This window comes from Choloepus didactylus, chromosome 10 (assembly GCF_015220235.1).
Source record: "Choloepus didactylus isolate mChoDid1 chromosome 10, mChoDid1.pri, whole genome shotgun sequence".
NCBI lineage: Eukaryota > Metazoa > Chordata > Mammalia > Pilosa > Megalonychidae > Choloepus > Choloepus didactylus.
Window position 1 is genome coordinate 53,278,281 of NC_051316.1, and position 22,694 is coordinate 53,300,974.

General features: G+C 35.3%; 1 protein-coding gene across 1 annotated transcript; it reads right to left on the reverse strand.

Moving 5' to 3' along the window:
* Positions 1 to 10,109: 10,109 nt before the first annotated feature.
* INSL6 (insulin like 6) lies at positions 10,110 to 21,285 on the reverse strand. Its single transcript, XM_037850755.1, has 2 exons — positions 21,003 to 21,285; positions 10,110 to 10,501 (listed from the first exon to the last, which is right to left on the reverse strand). Exons 1-2 carry the CDS (start codon positions 21,283 to 21,285, stop codon positions 10,110 to 10,112), a joined length of 675 nt encoding a protein of 224 aa, XP_037706683.1.
* Between the last annotated feature and the right edge of the window lie 1,409 nt (positions 21,286 to 22,694).

Genomic DNA, 22,694 nt, shown 5'->3' on the forward strand with positions numbered 1-22,694 from the left:
TAAAGGGTGGAAAAAAGACATTGTGGAAATACTAATAATAAAGATAGTTACATTAATTTCAGGAATATAACCTAGTGATAAAGAGAGATAACAAAGTTCAAAGGATCATTTCATCAAAAAGATATGACATGAACCTAGCAACAGAATTTTGAAATACATAAAGCAAAAATACAAGTAAGTAAACAGACCTAAAAGAACAAACAAATCTATAATTACAGAGATTTCAATATTTCTATCTCAATAATTGATTAAGCAAGAAGGCAGCAAGATCAGTTCAGATATAGAACATTTGAACAACACTATCAACCAACTTGACCTGAATAACATTTATAGAACATTCCACCAAACAACTTCAGAATACACATTATTTCCAAGTACACATAGAATAGTCATCAAGATGGAACATGTGCTGGACCATAAAACAATTCTCAAGAAATTTCATAACATTAAAATAATATACTTTCTGTCCACAATATATTCAAATTAGAAATCAATAACAGAAAACTCTCTGGTAGATGCCAAAACTTTTGGAAATTAAAATAAAACCCAGGGGTCAAAGAAAAATCACAAGAGAAAAGGGAATATATTTTGTAATGAGTGAAAATGAAAACACAACATGTACAATTAAAGCTGTGCTTAGCTGAAATTTATAGTTTTATATGCTTCTATTTAAAAAGAACAAAGGTCCAAAATCAGTAAGTTAAGCTTTAGAAATGAGAAAATGGAAATGAAATTAAACTCAAAGTAAGTAAAGGGGAAGAAAAACAAAATAGGAGCACAAATAGATGAAAAAGAAAAGAAAAAGTCAGTGAAGGCAAAAGATACTTTCTGAAAAGATTAATAAAATTGATAAACCTCAGCTAGAATGATCAAAATAAAAAGAGAAAAGTTATACATTACCAAAGTCAGAACTACAAGAAGAGTTATTATACAGATCCTACAAATATTTAAAGGATGATAAGGGAATATGGTGAACAACTTTATGCCAATAAATCAACAACTTGAACAAGTGACACAATGAACAAATTTCTTGAAAGACAAAATGCCAGTGTGAACTCAAGAAGACATTGAAAATCTAAATAGATTTATAAATACTGAATTTGTAATTAAAAACCCAAGCCCAAATGGCTTTACTGGTGAATTCTATAAAACAATTAAGAAGGAAATATCACTCATATACATATTTGTACAAAAGTAGAGGAGGGAACACTTCCCAGTCATTTTATGAGACCCCCATTACCCTGAACCAGAACCAGACTGACATAAGAAAAAACTATAAACCAGTATCCCTTATGAATATAGACACAAATTTCTTAACTCTTAGCAAACAGATCCAGAAATATATGAAACAGATAAATATATCATGACAAATTCCTCAGATTTTATCTCAGAAATGCAAGGTTGGTTTAAGCTCCAAAAAATCAATCAGTGAAGCTCACCATATTAATAGAATAACAAAAAACCTAAAGCTAACATCACACTTAATGGTTACATATGGAATGCCTTCCCCTGGAATCAGAAAAAGGCAAGGGATGTCCACTCTCCAGTTGATCTTGTACTGGAGGTCCTTGGCAATGAAATGATGGGGGGTGAGGGGAAATGAAAGAAAGGATATCACATTGGAAAGAAAGAAATAAAACCATCTTTACTCACAGATGACATGACCATTTATGTAGACAATCCTAAGCAATCAACAAAAAAAAGTTACTAGAATAAATGAGTTTACAATATTGCAGAATAGCCAATAGACAAAAATTAACTTTCTACATACTAGCAAAAATTTTTAAATGCCATTTACAATAGTATAAAAAATAAAATACTCAGGGATATATTTAATAAGATATGGCAAGACTTGACAGTAAAAACCGTAAGATATTGCTGAAACAAAGAAGAACTAAAAAAATCCATGTTCTTGGATCAGAAAACTCAATTCTCCTCAAGTTGATCTATAGATTCAATGCAATTTCAGTAATAATCCCAGCAAACTTTTGTAAAAATTAACAAGCTGATTCTAAAATTTACATGGAAACACAAAGGATCAAAAATAGCAAATACAATTTTTTTAAACAAAAAATTTTATTAGGGAAATTGGGGGCTTATAGAACAATCATGCATAAAATACAGGACTCCCATAAACTTCCCCACTACCAATACTTTCATTGGTTAAGAAAATTTGTTACAATTGATAATAGCACTTTTTTATAATTCTACTTTTTTATAACAGTAGTTACATTTATTACAATTAACGAAAGCTTATTAAAGTAATACTATTAACTATTGTCTATAGTTTGTGTAGGGTATTTTTCCTCATATTCCTAAACTATTATTTGTTTACATGTCTTTATTATTCATTTACCCATACAATGGATAAAGGGGCTGTCAGTCACAGGTTTTTACAATCACACAGTCACAAGATGAAAGCTATATAATTACCCAAACTTTATCAAAGAGCAAGGCTACTGAATTAGAATTCAACAATTTCAAGTACTTCCTTCTAGCTATTCTAATACACTAGAAACTAAAAAATATCTATATAATGAGTCAGTAGCCATAAACATTTGTTAAATGCTAACTTCTCAGTTACAACTCCTCCCTCTCATTTGATCATTCCCTCAATCTTCAGGGGTATCTGGGCAATGACCATTCCAACTTTGTACTAAAAAGGGGTGTCAATATTAAGGGGTAGAGGAATGAAACTGGTTGATGTTCTTGGAGAGACTGGCACCTGTGAGTTTATCTTATCTGAGCCTATGTGGCATAGGAGACATCTGGAGGCTTTAAGTTTCTGAATAAATAGTAGGTAAAACTTCTATAGAGTCTTAGATAGAGCCAAGGGTATTCTTTAGGATTTTAATGAATACCATTGGTTGGGGCTTGACATATTGTGGTAATTTGCAATATCTGGCTGAAGCTTGCATAACAGTAATTTCCAGAATGACTCCTTGCCTCTATTTGAAATCTCTTAGACACTCAACTTCTATTTTGTTTCACTTCTCTTCCCCCTTTTGGTGAAGAAGGCATTCTCAATCACACAATGCCAGGGCCAGGCTCATCCCTGGGAGTCATGTCCCATGTAGAAGGGAGGGTAGTGAGTTTATTTTCAGAGTTTGGCTTAGAGAAAGAGGCCACATCTGAGCAAGAAAAGAGCTTCTCTGGGGGTGACCCTTAGGCATAATTATAAGTAGGCTTAGGTTTGCCATTATGGAAATAAGTTTCATAAGGGCAAGCCTCAAGATCAAGGGCTTGGCTTATTAAATTGGGAGTCCCTATAGCTTGACAGAATATCAGAAATTCCCCAGGTGGGAAAGTTTAATTGTTCCACATTTTTTATCCAGTCCCTCAAGAGACTTTGCAAATGCTTTTTTATTTTCTGCCCAAAATACTCTGGAATGTATCAGTGTATTACAATAACATGTACAGAATAATAAGATATCATTCCCTATTCTAGGTTCCATGTAATTAGGTTGTTTAAATAAACTGACCAGACAGGTTAGTGTGCTACAGAAAATTTAAATTTTGGTAAAAATAAACATCTCTTCCTTCGGTCTCACACAGGAATTGAAGTTTTAAAATATAGACGATGTCATCCTTAACCCTGTATTCTGATTTACCTTAGTCCTAACCATTCGTATCTCTAATTGAAGTCTGATCTCTTTTTCAGATTCTTTAACAGTTGCTGTGTGGAGTAATGCTGACTTTCAGAGTTGCAGAACTCTGACTCTTAGTTTCAGGTGTCACACACATACCAAAAGTTCCAGGGAACTACCAGGTTATACACAAAGAGCATGGCATCTCTGAATTTAGAAATAACAGTTAAACATCAGGAATAAATGTGACTGCTGTAAAAACTCACTATCTAGGAACCTTTACAATGAGACCCACTGAACATTCTGTATTCTTAATCATTGATTGCCCAGTATCTGCCCAGTTTCTAACCTATGCTCTTGAATTTAATTCTCAGAGGTTGCTCATTATAGTTAGTTTATATTAGTGAGGCTTACAATATTTGTCCTTTTGTTTCTGGCTCATTTCACTCAACAAAATGTCCTCAGCTTCATTCACCTTTTTGCATGGTTCCCTACTTCATTCTTTTCTGCAGCCGTATAATATTCCATCCTACATATACATCAGAGTTCTCCATTCTGCTCATCAGTCGATGTACTCTTGGGCCACCTCCATCCATTGGCAATCATGAGTAATTTTGCCATAAACCCCAGTGTGCAAATGTCTATTTGTGTCCCTACTTTCAGTTCTTTAGAGTAACTGGATTGCAGGATCATATGGCAACCCTATACTTGGCCTCCTTTGGAATTGTCACACTGCCCTCCAGAGGAGCTGCACCATTCTACTTCTCTACCAACAGTGAATAGGTAGATCTCTCTCTCCACATCTTCTCCAGCCTTTGTATCTTTCTGTTTAGTTTTAAAACAGTTTTATTCACACACCATATAACCCATCCTAATTGTACAATCAATGACTCCTGGTATAATCACATAGTTATGCATTCACCAGCACAAAATGGAGAACATTTCCATTTCTTCTGTAAAGAGAGAAAAAGAGAAAGAAAAAGAAATTCCATACTTCTCCCTTAAATCCCCCTCTTACTGACATTTAGCTTTGGTATATTGCCTTTGCTACAATTTAATGAAAGAATATTACAGTGTTACTGTTAACTATAGACTCTAATTTTCATTAATTGTATTTTTTCCATATACCATCCCGTTTTTAACACTTTGTAATGGTGACATAACTGTTCTCCTGCTCACATAAAAATTTTCTTATATTTGTACATTTAATCACCATCATTGTTCACTCTAGGTTTTGCTGTTATACAGTCCAAGTTTTTATTCTCTGTCTCTCCTTCTGTTGTCATACCTGCCCCTAACCTTTCTGTTTCAACCATACTTACACTAAGCTTTGTTCATTATACTTACAGTGCCAATACAATTTTGAGAAAGAACAAAGTTGGAGGACTTACATTACCTGATATCAAGACTAAATAAAAAACTATAGTATTCAAGACAGTGTGGTATTGGAATAAGAACAAACATATAGATTAATGGAACAGTAGACAGAGTGCAGAAATAAACCCATTCACTTATATGGCAAACTGATTTTTGACAAGTGTGCCAAGGTGACTGGAAGAAAGAACAGTCATTACAATAAATGTACGGGAACAATTTGCTAGCCATTTGGGGAAAAAACAAAAACCTTGACTCTTATTTTCACCATACACAAAAATGAACTCAAAATGGATCACAGACCTATTATAAAAGTGAACACTTTAAAACCTCCAGAAAAAAAACATGGAAGAAAAATCTTTACAACCTTGGGGAAGGCAAAGATTTGTAACATATAAGACACAAAATCACAAATCATAAGAAAAAAAATGATAAATTGAACTTAATCAAAATTCAAATATTTTCTGCTCTTCTAAAGACAATTAAGAAAATGAAAGAACAAGCCATAGAGTGGGAGAAAATATTTGCAGTTCATATATATCTGATAAAGAACTTGTATTCCAGAATATATAAAGACTTCTTACAATTCATTCATAAAAATATACAGCCAATTAAAATGGAAAAATCTTTGGACACTTCAAAAAAGAAGATATATAGTCAATAAGCAAATAAAAAGAAGCTTAACATCATTAGTTTTCAGAGAAATACAAACTAAAATTACAGTGAGAAAGCACAACACTCCCACTGGAATGGCTAAAATTTAAAAGATTGACAATTCTAAATTTTGATAAGGATTTGAAGCAACTGGAACACTCATACATTACTGGCAGGACAACCACTTTGGAAAACAATTGGAAAATTTCTTACAAAGTTAAACTTTACTTACCATACACCATAGCAATGCCACTCCTAACATTACCCAAGAGAAAGTAACATGTCTATCGAAACTAAAAGTTAAACACGAATGTTCATAGAAGCTTTAGACCTAATACAATGTGATGCTACACAGAAATAAGAAGGTACAAACTACTATTTCATGCGACAATGTGGATATATCTCAAAAATGTTATAGCAAGTAAAATTATCCAGATTCCATTTACATGAAATTCTAGAAAAGGAAAGACTTATGTATAGTGACAACAGTTGCCTAGGGCCAGGATTGACTGCAAATATGTATGAGAAACATTTTGGAGTGAGGAAAATATTACACATCTTGGTTGTGGTGATAGTGGTTATACAGATGTGTTCATTTGTGAAAATTCATCAAACTGTTCATTTAAAATGGGTACATTTATTGCATATAAATTATATTTCAATAAAAAATTTTAAAATCAGAGAATGCAAGGTTCTATTTCTATGTGTTACGAGCCAGTAAGCCAAACGATAACTAACCAGATAAAATTCATTTTGAAAATTTTTGGAGTACCTCAAAGAACTGAATAAAAGCTAAAAAATCAGACCCTGGAATACAAAAAACAAAAATTAACAAAAACAGTCCTAAAGGGTCTATGTACTAGGAATTAATGGATAATCTCTTCTGAGTACTGCTGTGAGAATGATTTAGTTCCAGCTCTTTCATCAAAACTCCAGAAAGAAGTCTGATGATCTAGATTGAATCAAGGACCTCATCTTTGTCAGAGGAAGACAGGGCCCTTTGATAAGCAATCCAACCAAAATTACAGGGGTAGAAAAGTAGCTCCCAAAGGAAAATCAAAGTAGAAAACAAAAGATATATATTGTGGTATATTTCTTACCTGCCCAAATCCACACACATCCTGCTTGACATACATAAAATTTCAAAAATATCTAATGCAGTAAAATTTTATCAGGAAAAAAAGTTCTTTCAGCAGCCTGGTTAGTAAAACATGTATGTAAAGCACAGTTTTAGCTGTTTTCATTTGTGTTATTTCTAACCACAGTCATCATTATGAGTTCTATAAAAGGCTGATTGTTTATATTTTTCTTAACCAGTCTATGAGAAAACTCTAGCAAATCTGAACAAAACGAACACCATCCTTGTTCTCTATGGAGATCAAAACCTGCTAGTGGATACAGTTAAACAAGCAATGTTAATAATTTGTGAGAGAGCTATGATGAGGGAAGTGCAAGATCTATAAGAACACATACAAGGGATACAATCCAAGCCATTGTCCTAGAAATATAAGTGTTTCACTCTTCCAAGCCCAGGGATTTTTTTAAAAAAATAATCGGTCTAAAATTGAGAACTTGCAATGCCAGACAGCTCTTCACTACAAGTTTATTGGAAACAGGTAATTTCTAGTCTAAATCACTCATCCCTGGAGGTATCCTCAGCAATCACTAAGCATCTTCAGCCTATCAGTTCCAATGTTCAAACTCGAATGCTCTAATCAAAATACTCTTTTCACACAATTATGTATAACTTCAACAGTGTTTGGTTATTTAGTCATCACTGATTATTCTTCCATATATGGATGCTTGAAGAAAAGAACCATGTGATTGAAAGAGCAGGGTCAAACCTCCTGCAGCAATCATAGTACTTTCTCCATTAAAAATCTTTCAAAACCACATCACTGCAGATACTCAATACTAATCATTTGGAGTGTCCGTCTAAGATGAAACCCATTTGCCATCCTTGCCTAAACCAATTAAAGACCACTTTCTGAACCATTGTCAGATGCTTTATCATTCAAGCTTTGTCAAGAAAACAGAAACTACATCAGTTTTCTAAAACAGAATTTAATATAAGGAATTGGTTAGACTTATACTAAAGGGCAGAAAAATAAAAAGTAGAACACTGAGGTAACACAGAGATAAAAACTTTGGGAAGCAGCTACCATGCCTCAAAAAGGAAAGAAGTTGAGGTTATCAAAATCAAAAGCCTGGAAGAAAGGGCCCCATGGAGCTGGAACCCAGACCTCTGAGGAAACGGTACAGCTCAGCTGTTGCTTGTACCTCAGGAACTTGGCAGAGATGGGAATCAGACCTTTGCAGAGGAAGCACCAGGCCAGCTGGTATTGTTATCTCTGAGGGAAAGTGCTGAGACTGCTTCTGGGAGTTGGAGAATAAAACTGGAAATTGCCAAGTACAGTGTGCCAGAAATTCTGCTGAGGTGATGAGGCTGAGAAGAATGGGGAGCAAAGTGGAAGAAGGTCTACCTTTAGTATCTCCCTACTAGCAAGAACCCAACAGGAAGCCAGCTATTAAAGGATAAGGTTACAGAATCCAAGTCTGGGCATCACAAATCAGAGTAATGAACAGGAGATTTGGGGCTGAGAGCCAATAGATTACTAACCAACACATATGCCAAACAAAACAAAGTAGAGATAAAAAAAAAAAAGAACTCCAAACAAAAGTATATGGGTAATTTCTGCTCATGATTGTATTGACCTATTAAGAGAATTGGGAAAGATATAGGATTAAATCTTGAGCTTCAGTTCTAACTACCACTAACTAACAAGTAACAACATTAAAGAGCCTTAACAAGTTGCTAATATCAAGGTATCTCAGCTTTCAGTTATTTTTTTCTTCCACTTATGGGATTAAGGGGTTCCATAAGATACATGTGTGTTCTAATCAAATGTACAAAATCATTCTTGGTATAATCCTAAATATCAAAAGGCAGACACTAAGTCCAAAAGCAAATTAAATACAACCTAATGTAAAACTATTAATTTTCCTATACTAATATATATAGGAAAAGTATACAGCTATGTAAATAAATAACATACTTGGTTACTTTCATTTTCAGATTTGGACTTTTGATGTGTATATATCAAAAGCTAGTAAGAGAAACTGTATTTTTAGTCTTAAACTACAAATGCGGACCTATCATTTTTCATGCTGACCTAAGTGTATCACTGGCATAACATGGGCTATTCTTGATTAATGGTACATTTTCATCTAACTCCTAGCAGATATAGTCTGTCATTTTGTTTCTAAACAGTGGCTCCTTGTATTTACAAAGATAATGGAAAATATACTGCCACTTGGAACAATAAAAATTTTCAAAACATATTTATTTATACACTAGAAGTGTATATAATGTAGATATATGTAGAAAAGAACCTCTGTCCTAAGAATTGACAGATCCAAATAGAAAATAAAAAATTGAAAGAACATTACAGCATATATTTGGGAAAGAAGCTACAGAAAGAAATTTCAACTGAAGCTCACCCACTAAGTTATGGGTAGAAAGTGGGAATAACATTCTTTAGACTGAGTTCTGCATAACTACAGCATTGAATTATTTCACATGTGGACATAAGTAGAAAAAAATTCACCAAAAATTTAGTGTTAAACATCTACATTGATTTGAGATATGCAAGTACATAAATAGCAGGATTTCAACAATATCCATATAGTGGTTCTCAAAATTTAGTGTACTTCAGAAAGACCTGGAGATGCTGTTAAAACAGATTTCTAGGCCCCATCCCCAGAGTTTCTGATTTAGTAGGTCTGGGGTGGGACATTAGGACTGCATTTCTAAGAAGGCCCCCAGGTGATGCTGATGCTGCTGGTTTGGTTCAGGACTACATGTTGAGAACCACTGCTGGAGATTTCTGAATAATACTTAGAATTATATGTTGATTCACATTATGTCAGTACGTTCAAAGTAAAGGCAGGGTTATCTTGGAGAGATTTTACAACTATATCTAAAGATATTCACTGAATACTCTTTAAGAGTCCTCTAGAAAAATTGTGAAGAGAATCTGACCAGTTACTATAATAAAACTCAAGGAACTAAAAATGTACCTACTATTACAGTACAAGGTCTCTTACCAGAAGTGGTAGTTGGTTAGTTATTTTTAAGTTGGTGGGACAGATATATTGGCATACTGGAGCGAGACTAATAGCCAAGGGCATCAATCTATTAGTTATACAGATGGAATGCAGAACATTCCATAATCTGTTTAAATGTATCTTAAGAGAGTTCCTACCACAATGGCAAGAAAGAATAGGTCATTCTTAGATGTCTGTGCCTCCAATACCATCTGCAAATATAAAAATATATTTTAAAATAAGGGAAAAAATAAGGATCACTAAAGAAAATACTAAGATTCCTATGATCACCACATTGTCAAGTGCTTGCAAGAACATTCAGATATTGCTCACAGTATAGAACCTACAAGCACAATTACCAAAAAAGTAAAAAGTAAAATAAATATATTAAGCTTTTATTAAGTTAGTATAATTCCTATGATTGTTAGTATAAGTCACAATTGGTCTTATTTTCTTCTTTACTTTTTTAAAATTAATATATGGAATGCATGCAATGCTAAGTTCTCCTTTTGTACATCCTTCAAGACAACACTTTTCTGAATATCCTCTGCGTTTTCTTTGGGGATGATTCCCCCAAAACAAACTGCTTAAGGTTTTAATTTTTTTTGTATTTTTCTTCTGAAATTCCACAATCTCTTGAATATATGAATTGATATCATGTAATGAGGGAAATTCTCTTGTATTAGCAGGTGGCGAGTTGGCTTTTTTAGACTGATATTCAGGCAGTGATGGCATCTCCACAATGTTTATTGTTTTTTCCAGAGAGGCAGCAGTAGAGTCTGTTGAGACAAAGAAAAACATCCCACATTATTAAAATCCTCTTTAGATGAAAATTCAATCATAATAATAGAAAATACTAAAATCAGCCAGTTTTTAAAAAAATAAGAAATCACATTTTAAATAAAGAGTAGAGAGAATGGTTATTCAAAAACAATATATGTTTTTAACCAAAATAGTTGTAGTTTTTTATATTTAAAAAAAAAGCATAGAAACCTTTGCACATAATTTTGTATTAACATTTTTATTGAGATATAATTCACATACCACAATACTCAGCATTTTGAAGTGTACAATTCAGTAGTTTTAGTGTATTCACAGGGTTGTGCAATTATTACCACTATCTAATTCCAGAATATTGCCATCAACCCAAAAGAGAAACATCCTCCCCATTAGCACTCACTCTGATTTCTCTCTCCCCCAAACCCCTGGCAACCACTAACCCACTTTCTGGCTGTATGTCATATAAATGGAATCATATAATATGTAGACTTTTGTGTCTGGCTTCTTTCACTTAGCATAATATTTTCAAGGTTCATCCACATTATAGCATGTATCAGTACTTCATTCCTTTTTATGTCTGAATAATATTCCATTGTAAGGATATACCACATTTTGTTTATCCATTCATCATTTGATGAGCATTTGGGTTGCTTCTACTTTTTGGCTATTATGAATAATACTGCTCTGAACATATATGTACAAATTTTATGTGAATATATGTTTTCAGTTCTTTTGGATGTATAGCTAGGAGTATAACTGCTGGATCATAAAATAATTTTATGTTTAACTTTTTGAGGAACTGCCAAACTGTTTTCCACAGTGTCTGCACCATTTTACCTTCCCACACTTGATGTACAAGGGCTCCAATTTCTCTACATCCTAGTCAGCACTTGTTAGTCTCCACTTTTTGATTACAGCCAAGGATCCTAGTGGGCATGAAATGGTATCTCATTGTGGTTTTGATTTGCTTCTCCCTAATGACTACTGATATTGAACATCTTTTCGTGTGCTTATTAACCATTTGTATATCATCTTTGCAGAAATGTCTATTCAAATCCTTTGCCCATTTTTAAACTGGGATTTTTATGCAAATTTTATAATTAAGTGATTGTAGAAACTATTTTTTTTCTTCACTGAAATACTAAAAAATGAAGGAGTGATGATATGCTCAAGGTACAATGAACTGACTGTTAGTAACATCAGTTAATGGTCAATCTCCTAACTCATGCAGTTATATTGGAAAGAAAATAACTCCAGAGAGAATTATTTGGAGGCTTGTTGGACTTCCATCATAGTGCTTACCTAGCTACAGTACCTTCTAGAAGAACATATTCGTCTATAGCCCCTGCTGTTGAGTCAGCCCCTAGGCAGCCATGCCCTGAACCATGTGATTCCAACTCTACAGCCATAGTCAAATAGACCAGAGGATACCACGTGACCCCAAAGAAACCATTCTATTACAGTCCATGCTATGTGAAAATAATGAGTTGAGCGAATCAGTTTTGTTGTTTTTGAAATTATAGCCAAGAAATAATGAGAAAATGAGAAATTAATGAGAACCAAAAGTGAAAGAGTTCTACGAGGCTTATCATGGCAAGCTGAAGTCATGAAGTAACACACATACAGAGAGGAGCAAACATTCAAAGAGAAAGAGATAGAGGAAGAGAGAAGGTGGTTTTTAGTGATGTAATTCCTAAGGCTTGCCAGAACCTTTCCAGGTCCATTTCTAAACCTTATTTGTTTTTACAATAACTTCCCCTTCTCCATTTTCTTGAGGTCATTTAGGTGAATCCCTGTCCCTTCAGCTAAAGAGTTCTCTTACAACACCCTTTAATAACTCTGTATTTAATAAATACCTCAGCGGAACTGTGGAACATTAAACTTTTGATGTATATCAAAAAACAAGTAGCCCGTAAATAAATGAATAAGTCATCTAAGACAACTGAGTACACTGAAGGAAAAGGAGAATTGGGTTGTCTTGGCAGGTTGAAGAAAGGGTTTTCTTTATGAAGTGTGCCATGTTCTGTGACTTAAAGGGAAAAACAGGCAGACGATAAGAAGGAAACTTTCATAAGTGGAGATAACTAGGGACTAGTTAACTAAAAGCTACATGTCAAAATGGGGAGGCACAACTAAAGCTGTACTTTCAAGGGAAACAAGCTGTACTCATCAGGAAACAATAAAGGTTAAAGTGCATATTCAACTCAATGAATTTGAAAGAGCAACAGAGAAACACAGCGAAGAAGGAAAGAAATCAGTGAAATACAGAACCACAATAACAAAAATAAAGAAACTTAAGAAAACCAAAACTTGGTTCTTCAAGAAGATTAACAAAATATACAGAACTACAGGCAGATTTTAATCAAGAAAAAAGGAAAATGAAAATGAACAAAATACAACAAGAAAAAAGGAAATAACTACAGATGACCAAAACATTTTTTTTATAAATAATGGATGCTTATACATTTAGAAATCTAGATGAAATGGATGAATTCTTAGAAAAAAAAATGAGATGCTAAAATTGGCACATGGAGACACATAAAACTTGAGCATAACAACATTCAAAGAAATTTCTTGGGTAGTCATTGGGATAACCTCCAAAATCTATCAATACAATTTACCACATTAATAGCTTCCCATCCTCTTTGAACTAATCTTCCCTTCCACTTCATGAGAAAATTGAAGCGATCAGAAAAGAACTTGCATTTGCTCCCTTCACCTTTTTTAAAATTCATCTCTTAACATCTGTACCATATATTCTGCCTTCCTACCTCTTTCCATAGATGAACTATCCACTCAAAAGCCAACTCCTCCACTTACGTACTAGATCTCATCTCATCTCATCTCTTACCTACTCAGGGACATCACTCCAGCAAATCTTTCCCTATACCCTGCATCATCAGTTTTTCACTTCTACTGAATGACTCCCATCAGCAAATAAGTATGTTATTCTTCCCACTTAAAAACAAACAAAAGCACTTCTCTTAGTCCTACTTACCCTGCCAGCTACAACTGTTTCTTTTCTCGCCTCTGAAGCAAAACTCCTTCATAATTTTCTTTTTTCACTAATTTCATTTCTTTCCTCTCATCTGTCTTAAACCCACTTGAATAAGGCTTTTGGTTCCATCCCTCCACAACAACTTCTTTTATCCAGGTTACAAATGATCTCCATGTGGCTAAATTCAACAGCCAATTATCATCTTCCTTGAGTTACCAAAAACATTTCTTGATATTCTTTCTTCACTTGGTTTCCAGGACACCACACTCTTGGTGTTCTTCCTACCTGACTAGTTGCTCCTTTTCAGTATCCTTTGCAAATTCTTCCTCTTCTCCCCAACTTTTTAACACTGGGTTCAGTCCTTGATAATCTTCTCTATACTTAACTTCTTAGTGATTTCATTCAGTCTTATGGCTCAAAAAAATCATCAATATACCTACATCTCTCAAATTTATATAGTTAAATAAGACTTCTCTCCCTACCCCTAGATTCATATGTCCTACTTCCTAATCAACTTCAATGTTTCACACTCAACATGAACTTCTCAAACTCAACATGTTTAAAATGCCACCTGAACTTTTCAAACTCAATATATTTAAAACTGAAATCCTGATAGTCTCCTCCAAACCTGCTCTACCCATCCTTCCATGTGTTCAACACAAAAATTTTGGAATCACTTTTTTTTCCTTACTTTGAGGAGCCATTCTCGATTCTCTTTTCCTCTCATATCTTATATTAAACCTGTCCAAATATATACAGAATATAATTATCACTTCTTCCACTGTCATTATCCTTGTCCAAGATGTTATGATCTCTAATACTCTCCCCAAACAGGTCTCCCTGCTTCACTCTCGCCTCCGTAGAGTCTAACCTCAACACAGTAATCAGAGTGATCCCTCTAAAATGTCAATTATGTCACTACTCTGCTAAAAAAGCTGTAATGACTCCCTGTGTCACACAGTAAAAGCCAAAGTCTTTGAAATGGCCTAAAAGACCCTATTTTACCTGCCCTGCCAGTTACCTTCCTCTTCTCCCCAACTTTTTAACACTGGGTTCAGTCCTTGATAATCTTCTCTATCTATACTTAACCTCTTAGTAATTTCATTCAGCCTTACCTTATCTTGTACTTCTTATCCCTCACTCTTTCTGCTCCAGCCATACTAGCCTCCTTGCTGTTCCCTGTACACACCAGGAAGGAGGACGTTTGCTTTGCTGTTTTCTCTGCCTAAACATTTTCCCCAGATATTCACTTAGCTAATCCCTTCACTTCCTCCTTTCTCAAATCTCACCTGTTCAATAAGGCCTACCCGACCACACTATTTAATACCATATCCCATTCTCCAACCCCTTGGTACTCTTGATCTCCCTTATCCTGTTTCACTTTTTATTTTTCCAGTACCTTCTAATATTTACTAACTTATTATGTTTATTAATTATGCAAGTCCCATGTGGCCAGTGATCTTTATCGGTTTTGTTCGCAATATAGCCCAAGGGTCTAGAATGGGACCTGACTATTAACAGGTACCCACCCAATAAACATTTGATGAGCCAATTAATAAAAGAGAAAAACCATATGTTATCCAAAAGGATGAAAAAGGCCTTAAAAACTTCAGCTCTATTTATGATTTTAAAAATATCTCTTAGAAAACTTTCTTATCTTGATAAAGATTATATAGCATAAACCTACGAACATTATACATAATGGAGAAATTCAGATGCATTCCCTTTAAGACTGGGAACAAAACAAGATATCCCACCATCACTGCTAAGTCCTTAACAGCACTAGAGTTTCTGGCTAATATGGAAAGGAAAGAAAAAAAGAAAGGAAAGACTGGTTTAAGGCTTAGAAGTGATAAAACTACCATTATTTTTAATGGATAGAAACACTAAAGAATCAAGAAACTCTTAAAACTATTAAAATATTTCAGCATGGCTACTGGATAAAGATCAAGCTGTAGGGATCAATTGTATTTCTCAAAGCAGCAACTACTCTTTAGAAAATTTGATTTACAATAGTACTTACAATAACACTCACAACAGCAACAAAAACAAGAAAGTATTAAGCACTAACTCAACTAACAATCCAGAAAATCTCCACAGAGAAAACTTTAAAATTCTAATAGAGTATGAACACATTCCATGCTTTTGGTTGGAACTTCATATAATAAAGATACCAATTCTCCTCAAATTAATCTTTATATTCCATGCATCCAAATTAAAATTCCAGGTGGATTTTTTTAGAAATTCAATAAGCTTACTCATGTATATGTATATCCATATGTATGTGTATATACACACACACAGACACACCACACATATGAAAGAATAAATATTCAGGATTAGTTTAGTCAATCTTAAGAGGAAAAAAACAAACATGGGAACTTGTCCTCCCAGGTAAAAATTGTCTTTCTTACAGAGTCATAATATCAAAAAAACAGTATAGTAATGGTAGAAGGTCAAACAACTAAGCCAATTAAACAGAATAGGAAGATCAGAAAGAATTTAATAAATAATAAAGCCAACCCCAGAAATTAATGGGAAAAATGAATTGTTTAATAGATATGGGTGAAAAAACTAGCTCCCCATGTAGAGAAAACTAAGACTATTCCTACCTAGAAAAGAACCAAAAATGAGCCCCAGAAAAATTAAGGAACTAATATGAAAAGTAAAACTACAATAGAGGGACAAAAAAGGGTCTCAAACAAAATCTCAAAAGTATGAACAATAAGGCAAAACACTTATTGTCTGATTATATCAAAATTAAGGCTTTCTATTAAACAAGTAACACCAATAGACAGATGGCAGAATGGAAGAAGATGTTTTCTTCATCAAATCAACTACAGAATGACAAAAATCCCAACAAAAATGAGCAAAATATACAAACAGTATACTTTCAGGAAAATGAAACATAAAAGGCTAGCATACATACAAAGAGGTGTTCAAACCCAGATGAAATTAATACAAAAATGAAATGCCACTTCATGTCTGTCACATTGGTACAAGTTAAAAACTGCATAAAGGTAATTATTTGCATTGATATGAGGACATAGAAATCCTCGTGCATTGCTGGTACAACTACAAATTGGTATAGGCATTCTGGAAAGCAATCTGGCACAACTTAAGCAAATCAAGCCTACATATACATCATGACACAGCAATTCCACCCCTGGGTATATATCCCAGAACAATTGCTACGTAAGTGAGTAAGGGGATATTTACGGTGGCAGGGAATTGGAGTCTATAAAGGTCTATAAAGGTTAGGTGTTCATCACTGTGTTGGTTTGAAGCTATTATGTACCCCAGAAAAGATCATGTTCTTTTAATCCATTCCTGTGGGTGGAGACCTATTGTAGGTGGGATCTTTTGATTAGGTTATTTCAAATGAGAAGTGACCCACCTCATTCAAGGTGGGTCCTTTCTCTTATTGGAGTTTTTTAAAAGAGGATAAAGGTCACACAGAAAACCCAGAGGAGTTCACAGAAAAAGCCCCAGTGACGCTCAGAGAAGTTTAGAGAAAAAGTCACGGACACAGAAGCCAGAAACTGGAAGCAAAGAAACCCAGAAGAGCAGATGTCACCATGTGCCTTGCTGTCTCACAGTGGAGCCCAAGTTCGCTGGTCAACTGGTCTTCAGAGATGTAGCATCCTGTTGATGCCTTAATTTGGACATTTTCAAAGTCTTAGAATTGTAAACTTGTAAGCTAATAAATCCCCATTGTTAAAAGCCAGTTCATTTCTGGTATATTGCATTTCATCAGTTTTAGCAAACCAAAATAATCACCAATAGAATGAATATGCAAAATGTGGAGAATAAAAAGGAGTGCTACACAGCAGTCCGAAGCCATGAACTAAATGTTCACAGAGCAAAATAAAATACAGATCTTAAATACCATTTAGATATATTTAAAAAGAATGCACAGGAAACAATACATACTTACAAAAGCATATACAAAAAAAATTACACATAATAAGCACATAGGAGTGGTGGTCTATGGAGAGGAGAATGCAAGTGGAGAATGGGTGGTATGGGAAAAAATAAGGAATTGTTGCCATTTAAATTAGTGAAAGAATGAAAGTTTTCCCCTGAAGATTAGGAATAAGACAAAGTTGCCCACTTTTACCACTGCTGTTTAACACTGCATTATACATTCTAACCAGGCCAATTAGGTAAGAAAAATAAATGGCATCCAATTTAGAAAGGAAGAAATAAAACTATCTCTATTTACAGATGACATGATCTCTTATATAGAAAATCCCAAAAAATCTGTGGAAAAGTTAATACTCCACTCAGTTGTGGAGTATGAGATCAACACACAAGAATCAAGTGTGTCTCTATACACCAGGAATGCACAATCTGAAAAGGAAAGTAAGAAAACAATTCCATTTACAATATCATATTTAAAAAAATACCCAGAAATAAATTTAACAAAGGAGTTGTAAAACATTGCTGAAATATTTTAAAGAATACCTAAATAAAAGGAAAGATAGCTCATGTTCGTGGATTGGAAAGCTTAATATTGCTAAAGTATCAATACTACCCAAAGCAATCTACAGATTCAATGCAAAACTGATCAAATTCCAGCAGCCTTTATTGCAGAAATGGAAAAGCCAATACTAAAATTCAGATGAAACTACAAGGAGCTCTCAAAATCCAAAATAATTTTTAAAAAGAACAAAATTGGAGGACTCATGCTTCCTGGTTTCACACTTACCATAAAGCTACAGTAGTCAAAACAGTGTGGTAGTGTCATAAGGATAGGCATATAGATCAATGGAATAGAATTGAGAGTCTATAAATAAACTGAAACATTTATTACCAGTTGATTTTTGACACAGGTACCAAGTCCACTCAATGGGAAAAGAATATTCTCTTCCACAAATGGTTGAGAAAACTGGATATCTACATGCAAAAGAATGAAGTTGGATCCCTATCTCACACCATATACAAACGTAACTCAAAATGGATCAATGACCTACATATAAGAAACAAAATCAGAAAACATAGAAAACATAGGGAATTTTTCATAACCTTGAATTTAGCCAGGGATTCCTAGAAATGATTTCAAGGGTACAAACAACAAAAGAAAAAAACAGATAAACTGGACTTCATCAAAATTAAAAAAAAAAAAAAAATTGGCATCAAAGGCATTATCATGAAAGTGAAAAGACAACCTACAAAATGGGAGAAAAGAGTTGCAAATCACAAGGGTCTAATAATCAGAATATATAAAGAAATCCTACAACTTAACAACTAAAAGACAAATAGCTCAATTTTTAAATGGACAAAGGACTTGAATAGACATTTCTCCGAAGAGTATATATAAATGGCCAATAAGCACATGAAAAGATGCCCAATATCATTAGTCATTAGGTAAATGCAAATCAAAACTACAATGAGATACCACTTTACACCAACTAGGATAGCTATTATTTAAAAAAAAAAAAAAAAAAAAAAGACAGGGAATAACAAGAGTTGGTGAGGATGTGTAGAAATTGGAGCCCTGGTCTTTGTTGGTGGAAATGTAAAATGGTGTAGCTGCTGTGGAAAAGTTTGGTAGTTCCTCAAAAAGTTAAACATAGAATTGCCATATGACCTAGCAATTCTACTCCAGATATGTACCCTAAAGAAGTGAAAAAGGGGACTCAAATACTTTTATACTAATGGTCATAGCAGCACTACTCACAATAGGCAAAAGGTAGAAACAGCCCAAGTGTTCATGAACAGATGGACAAAATATTGTATATACATACATGAATATTATGTAGCTACAAAAAGGAATGAAGTTCTGATACTTACTGCAAGATGGATGAACCTTGAAAACATTATGCTAAATGAAATAAGCCAGATATAAAAGGACAAATATTGTATGATTCCACTCATGAAATAGCTAGAAGAGGCAAATTCATGGAGACAGAAAGTAGATTAGAGGTTGTTAGGGGTGGGGAGAGAGGTGAATGGGAATTATTGCTTAATAGGTACAGAATTCAGGAAGATGAAAATGTTTTGGTAACAGATGGTTGTAATGGTTGCACAACATTGTAAATGTAATTAATGCCGCTGAAGTGTACACCAATTAATGGTTAAAAGGGCAAATTCTATATATCCACGGTAAAATTAAAAGGAAAAAAAATGAAAATTCTCAGGCCCCATTATGTTGGCAGAATCTGTATATTAACAGGTTTCTTCAGGTGGTTCATATGTATATTAAAGTCTGAGAAGCACTGAACTAAAGTGCAAGTGGAAAAATTGGAAGAGAGACACTTTTTCAATGGTAAGAGGACAAAATGAGTTTATATGTAGGTATGTTTGATGGTAGAACATGATCAGGATTCAGTCTGATGGTTTCTATTGTTTCTGTCTTTAAAAGTTTTCATTCCTTTAGCAGCAATTTTTAAAGTTCCACTAATTCATTCATTCATTATAAAGAGTTAAATGTATGCCTACAATGTACCAGGCACTGTTTTAATTTGCTGCGGTCATCGACATTAAGGTTTCTCTTGGCCACGGCAGACTATTCCTTTCCTTAATTTTAGGAATCTTGACTTTTAAAAGATTCGTGCAAATCATATAAACTGAATTATTTTTAAAGGCAGTAACCTCAATGACACTATGCTACCCATCGCCTATAAATAAAAAGATTTTCTTCTAAAATGGCAAACCATTTTGGGACAAAAATGTTAGTCTCAAAACTTAAAATCTTAGTTGGAAGATACTGATGGCTCTGAAACAAGACTGCTTAAATGCATTAAGCATAAATATAATATATATTAAGCACCTAGTATGTGTTAGGCACTCTGCTAGGCATTTTGGATAAAAACAAGCATAAGACAGTCCCTATATTATAGTATGCTATGTAGGGCTGGCTTTATGAGAGTAAGACGTATTCAGTTGCAGAGTCCTAGTGCTTAGAAGGACTCTGTACTTGGTTAATGCGCCGTTGTCGCTGTCTTGAAATTCACCATAATTTTATCTTTGAACTTGTAAGTGGAGTGTAATTCTGTCAACTTTTTAAGTGAACTCTGATGGGCGAATCGACCTCCTGGTGAGCAGAGGCGAATACAATACGTAGAAGAAAGAAGAAAATGTATTTTAGAACTTTCACAACCCTTTCCCGCTTTTTGAAGAGGAGCCTTGCATTTTCATTTTGCACTGGGCGTGGCAAATTATGCAGCGGGTCCTGAGGACAAACAGAACTACGTGTTAGGAACTGTAACAGAACTGAAGGAGTAATTAGCTCTCCAAGAGTAAATGATGACTCACAGGGAAAATGGGATGAAAGTTAAGTTTTGAAAGACAAAAAAAAAAAAAAAAAAAGTTTGCCAGGTAGCAAGGGCACTCCATAAGGGAAACTAGGGAAGGAGGGAATTCCTACATAAACCTGTGGACAATATATGGCTTGCTGTTGTTTTTAACCTGCGTAGTAGGCACAAATTTGGAAAAGCAGATTCTAGGAAAAGAAACGTACATAGATGAACAAACGTTCCTTTGATTTAGATTTTTACCTGGATTTGGATCTGTCCCCGGGACTGGGGAAGGGGTTGTAATTGCAATAGGGCTTTTGAACTCGTCGGGAAGGAAAGCTGCAACCTTCTCTGCAGCTTGAGAAATCAGCTGAGTGAAGGGGGTTTCCTCCCCGAACCGGCTCCAGTCCTCTTGGCCACAGAGTTTTACTATTTCTTTCAGCAGATGCCTGCCGCATAGCTTCTTGGACTTCCGGATGTCGTCCTGCTCAAGAGAGAATCCAAGCAGCAGGAGCCACAGCAGACAGTAGAAAAGCCGCGGCATAGCTGGGCCTCGGGCCAAGCCCGCCGCGCCCCCTAACGGCCTCCCCACGCCGTCGCGCGTCCGCGCCCGACCGAGCCGCGCGGGCGCGCACCTCGTCGTCTTCTGAGCGCGTGCCGGCCTCGCGAGAACGGCGACCGCGGCGACGGCGGGGCCTGGGCTTCTCGCTCTGTCCCTGGTCACAGGCTGTTGAGAGTAGTGCTGTTTGGTTCCTCAAATGGAAGCGAGAAGTGCCCCCGCATTTAACTCATTTTTCTTGCCTTCCTCACTGGGGAGGCTCATAAAATTAAACGTGAAAAGTGGGACTTCTGCTAATTCATAATGTAGCTATAAAAAAACGTTGCTCCCACCACCTGGAATGCATTTCCCACCCTTTTGGCCTGGTCGTTAATGAGGTATCGCTTTCTCCGAGAAGCCTCCTCTCAACCTGCATGATGTTTATCGTGGTAGGTCCATTTACATTTATTTCTGAGCTTGTTTGATAGCTTCTTCCCCCAAACCCCCAAGCCTCATGAAGGCAGGGCCTAAGTCTGTTCTTGCTTCCCACTGCGTCCCTAGCGCCTGTCAAGTCGTTGCAATCAATATATGTAGAATCAGCGTTGAGGGAGCTACATGCCTGATAGAGTATGTGTATGTGCCTTTCACAGTCAGAGGCAAAGTTTCTTCAGAAAATTCTTGCCAGTTCCGCAGGTAGGAATCTAACCTCAATCTCCAGAACGAAGAGGTAGGGATGCTGGTACCTGGGGTGAAATTCTGGTTCCTCCGGTTATTGAGAACAGAGCATTGCCTATTGCCAAATTGTAACTAATTTGCTACAGGAACCCCTAGAGGATTTGTCTTTTAAGAATAGCAGCGTCAAGTGCAGTTTTAGTAGGGAAAAGGCAGGGGTGTGCCGCGCACTCGTATAGGTCGCTTTGTCATTTTTAAAAATTAAATACGGTTTTATTATCGTGTGTTGGCTGGGAAAGATCTATTACCGGCCACAAGGGGGCAGTCAGGGGCCGTGTCAGGAGTTAACTTCAGGATGTCAAAGCCGTAGAGTGACGCCAGCTTGTCAGCGGTATACTAACCACTTCCTTTTACATTATTTTTCTCCCTCTCCTCTCTGACTCTATGTCTTTTTCCCTTTTTCGTTTTCCCAGCTTTGCGCTGCTTCTCAGTGACATCCATGAATGCTGTTAAGCTACTGGCGATCCGATTTTAAGGTTATATTGTAGGTTAGCACAATTTCATGGACTTCCTTGAAAAACAGTTTGTTGGGGCCCATCAGTTCTATTCAGAATTTTATTAGCAAAACGTGAGAAAGGAAAAACTCATCATACTTAAAGGAAGATTAAAAAACCTGTCAAGCAATATTTGTCAGAACTCATCAAATTTGATGTAGATTCCCATTCTCTTTTACATTCTCTATA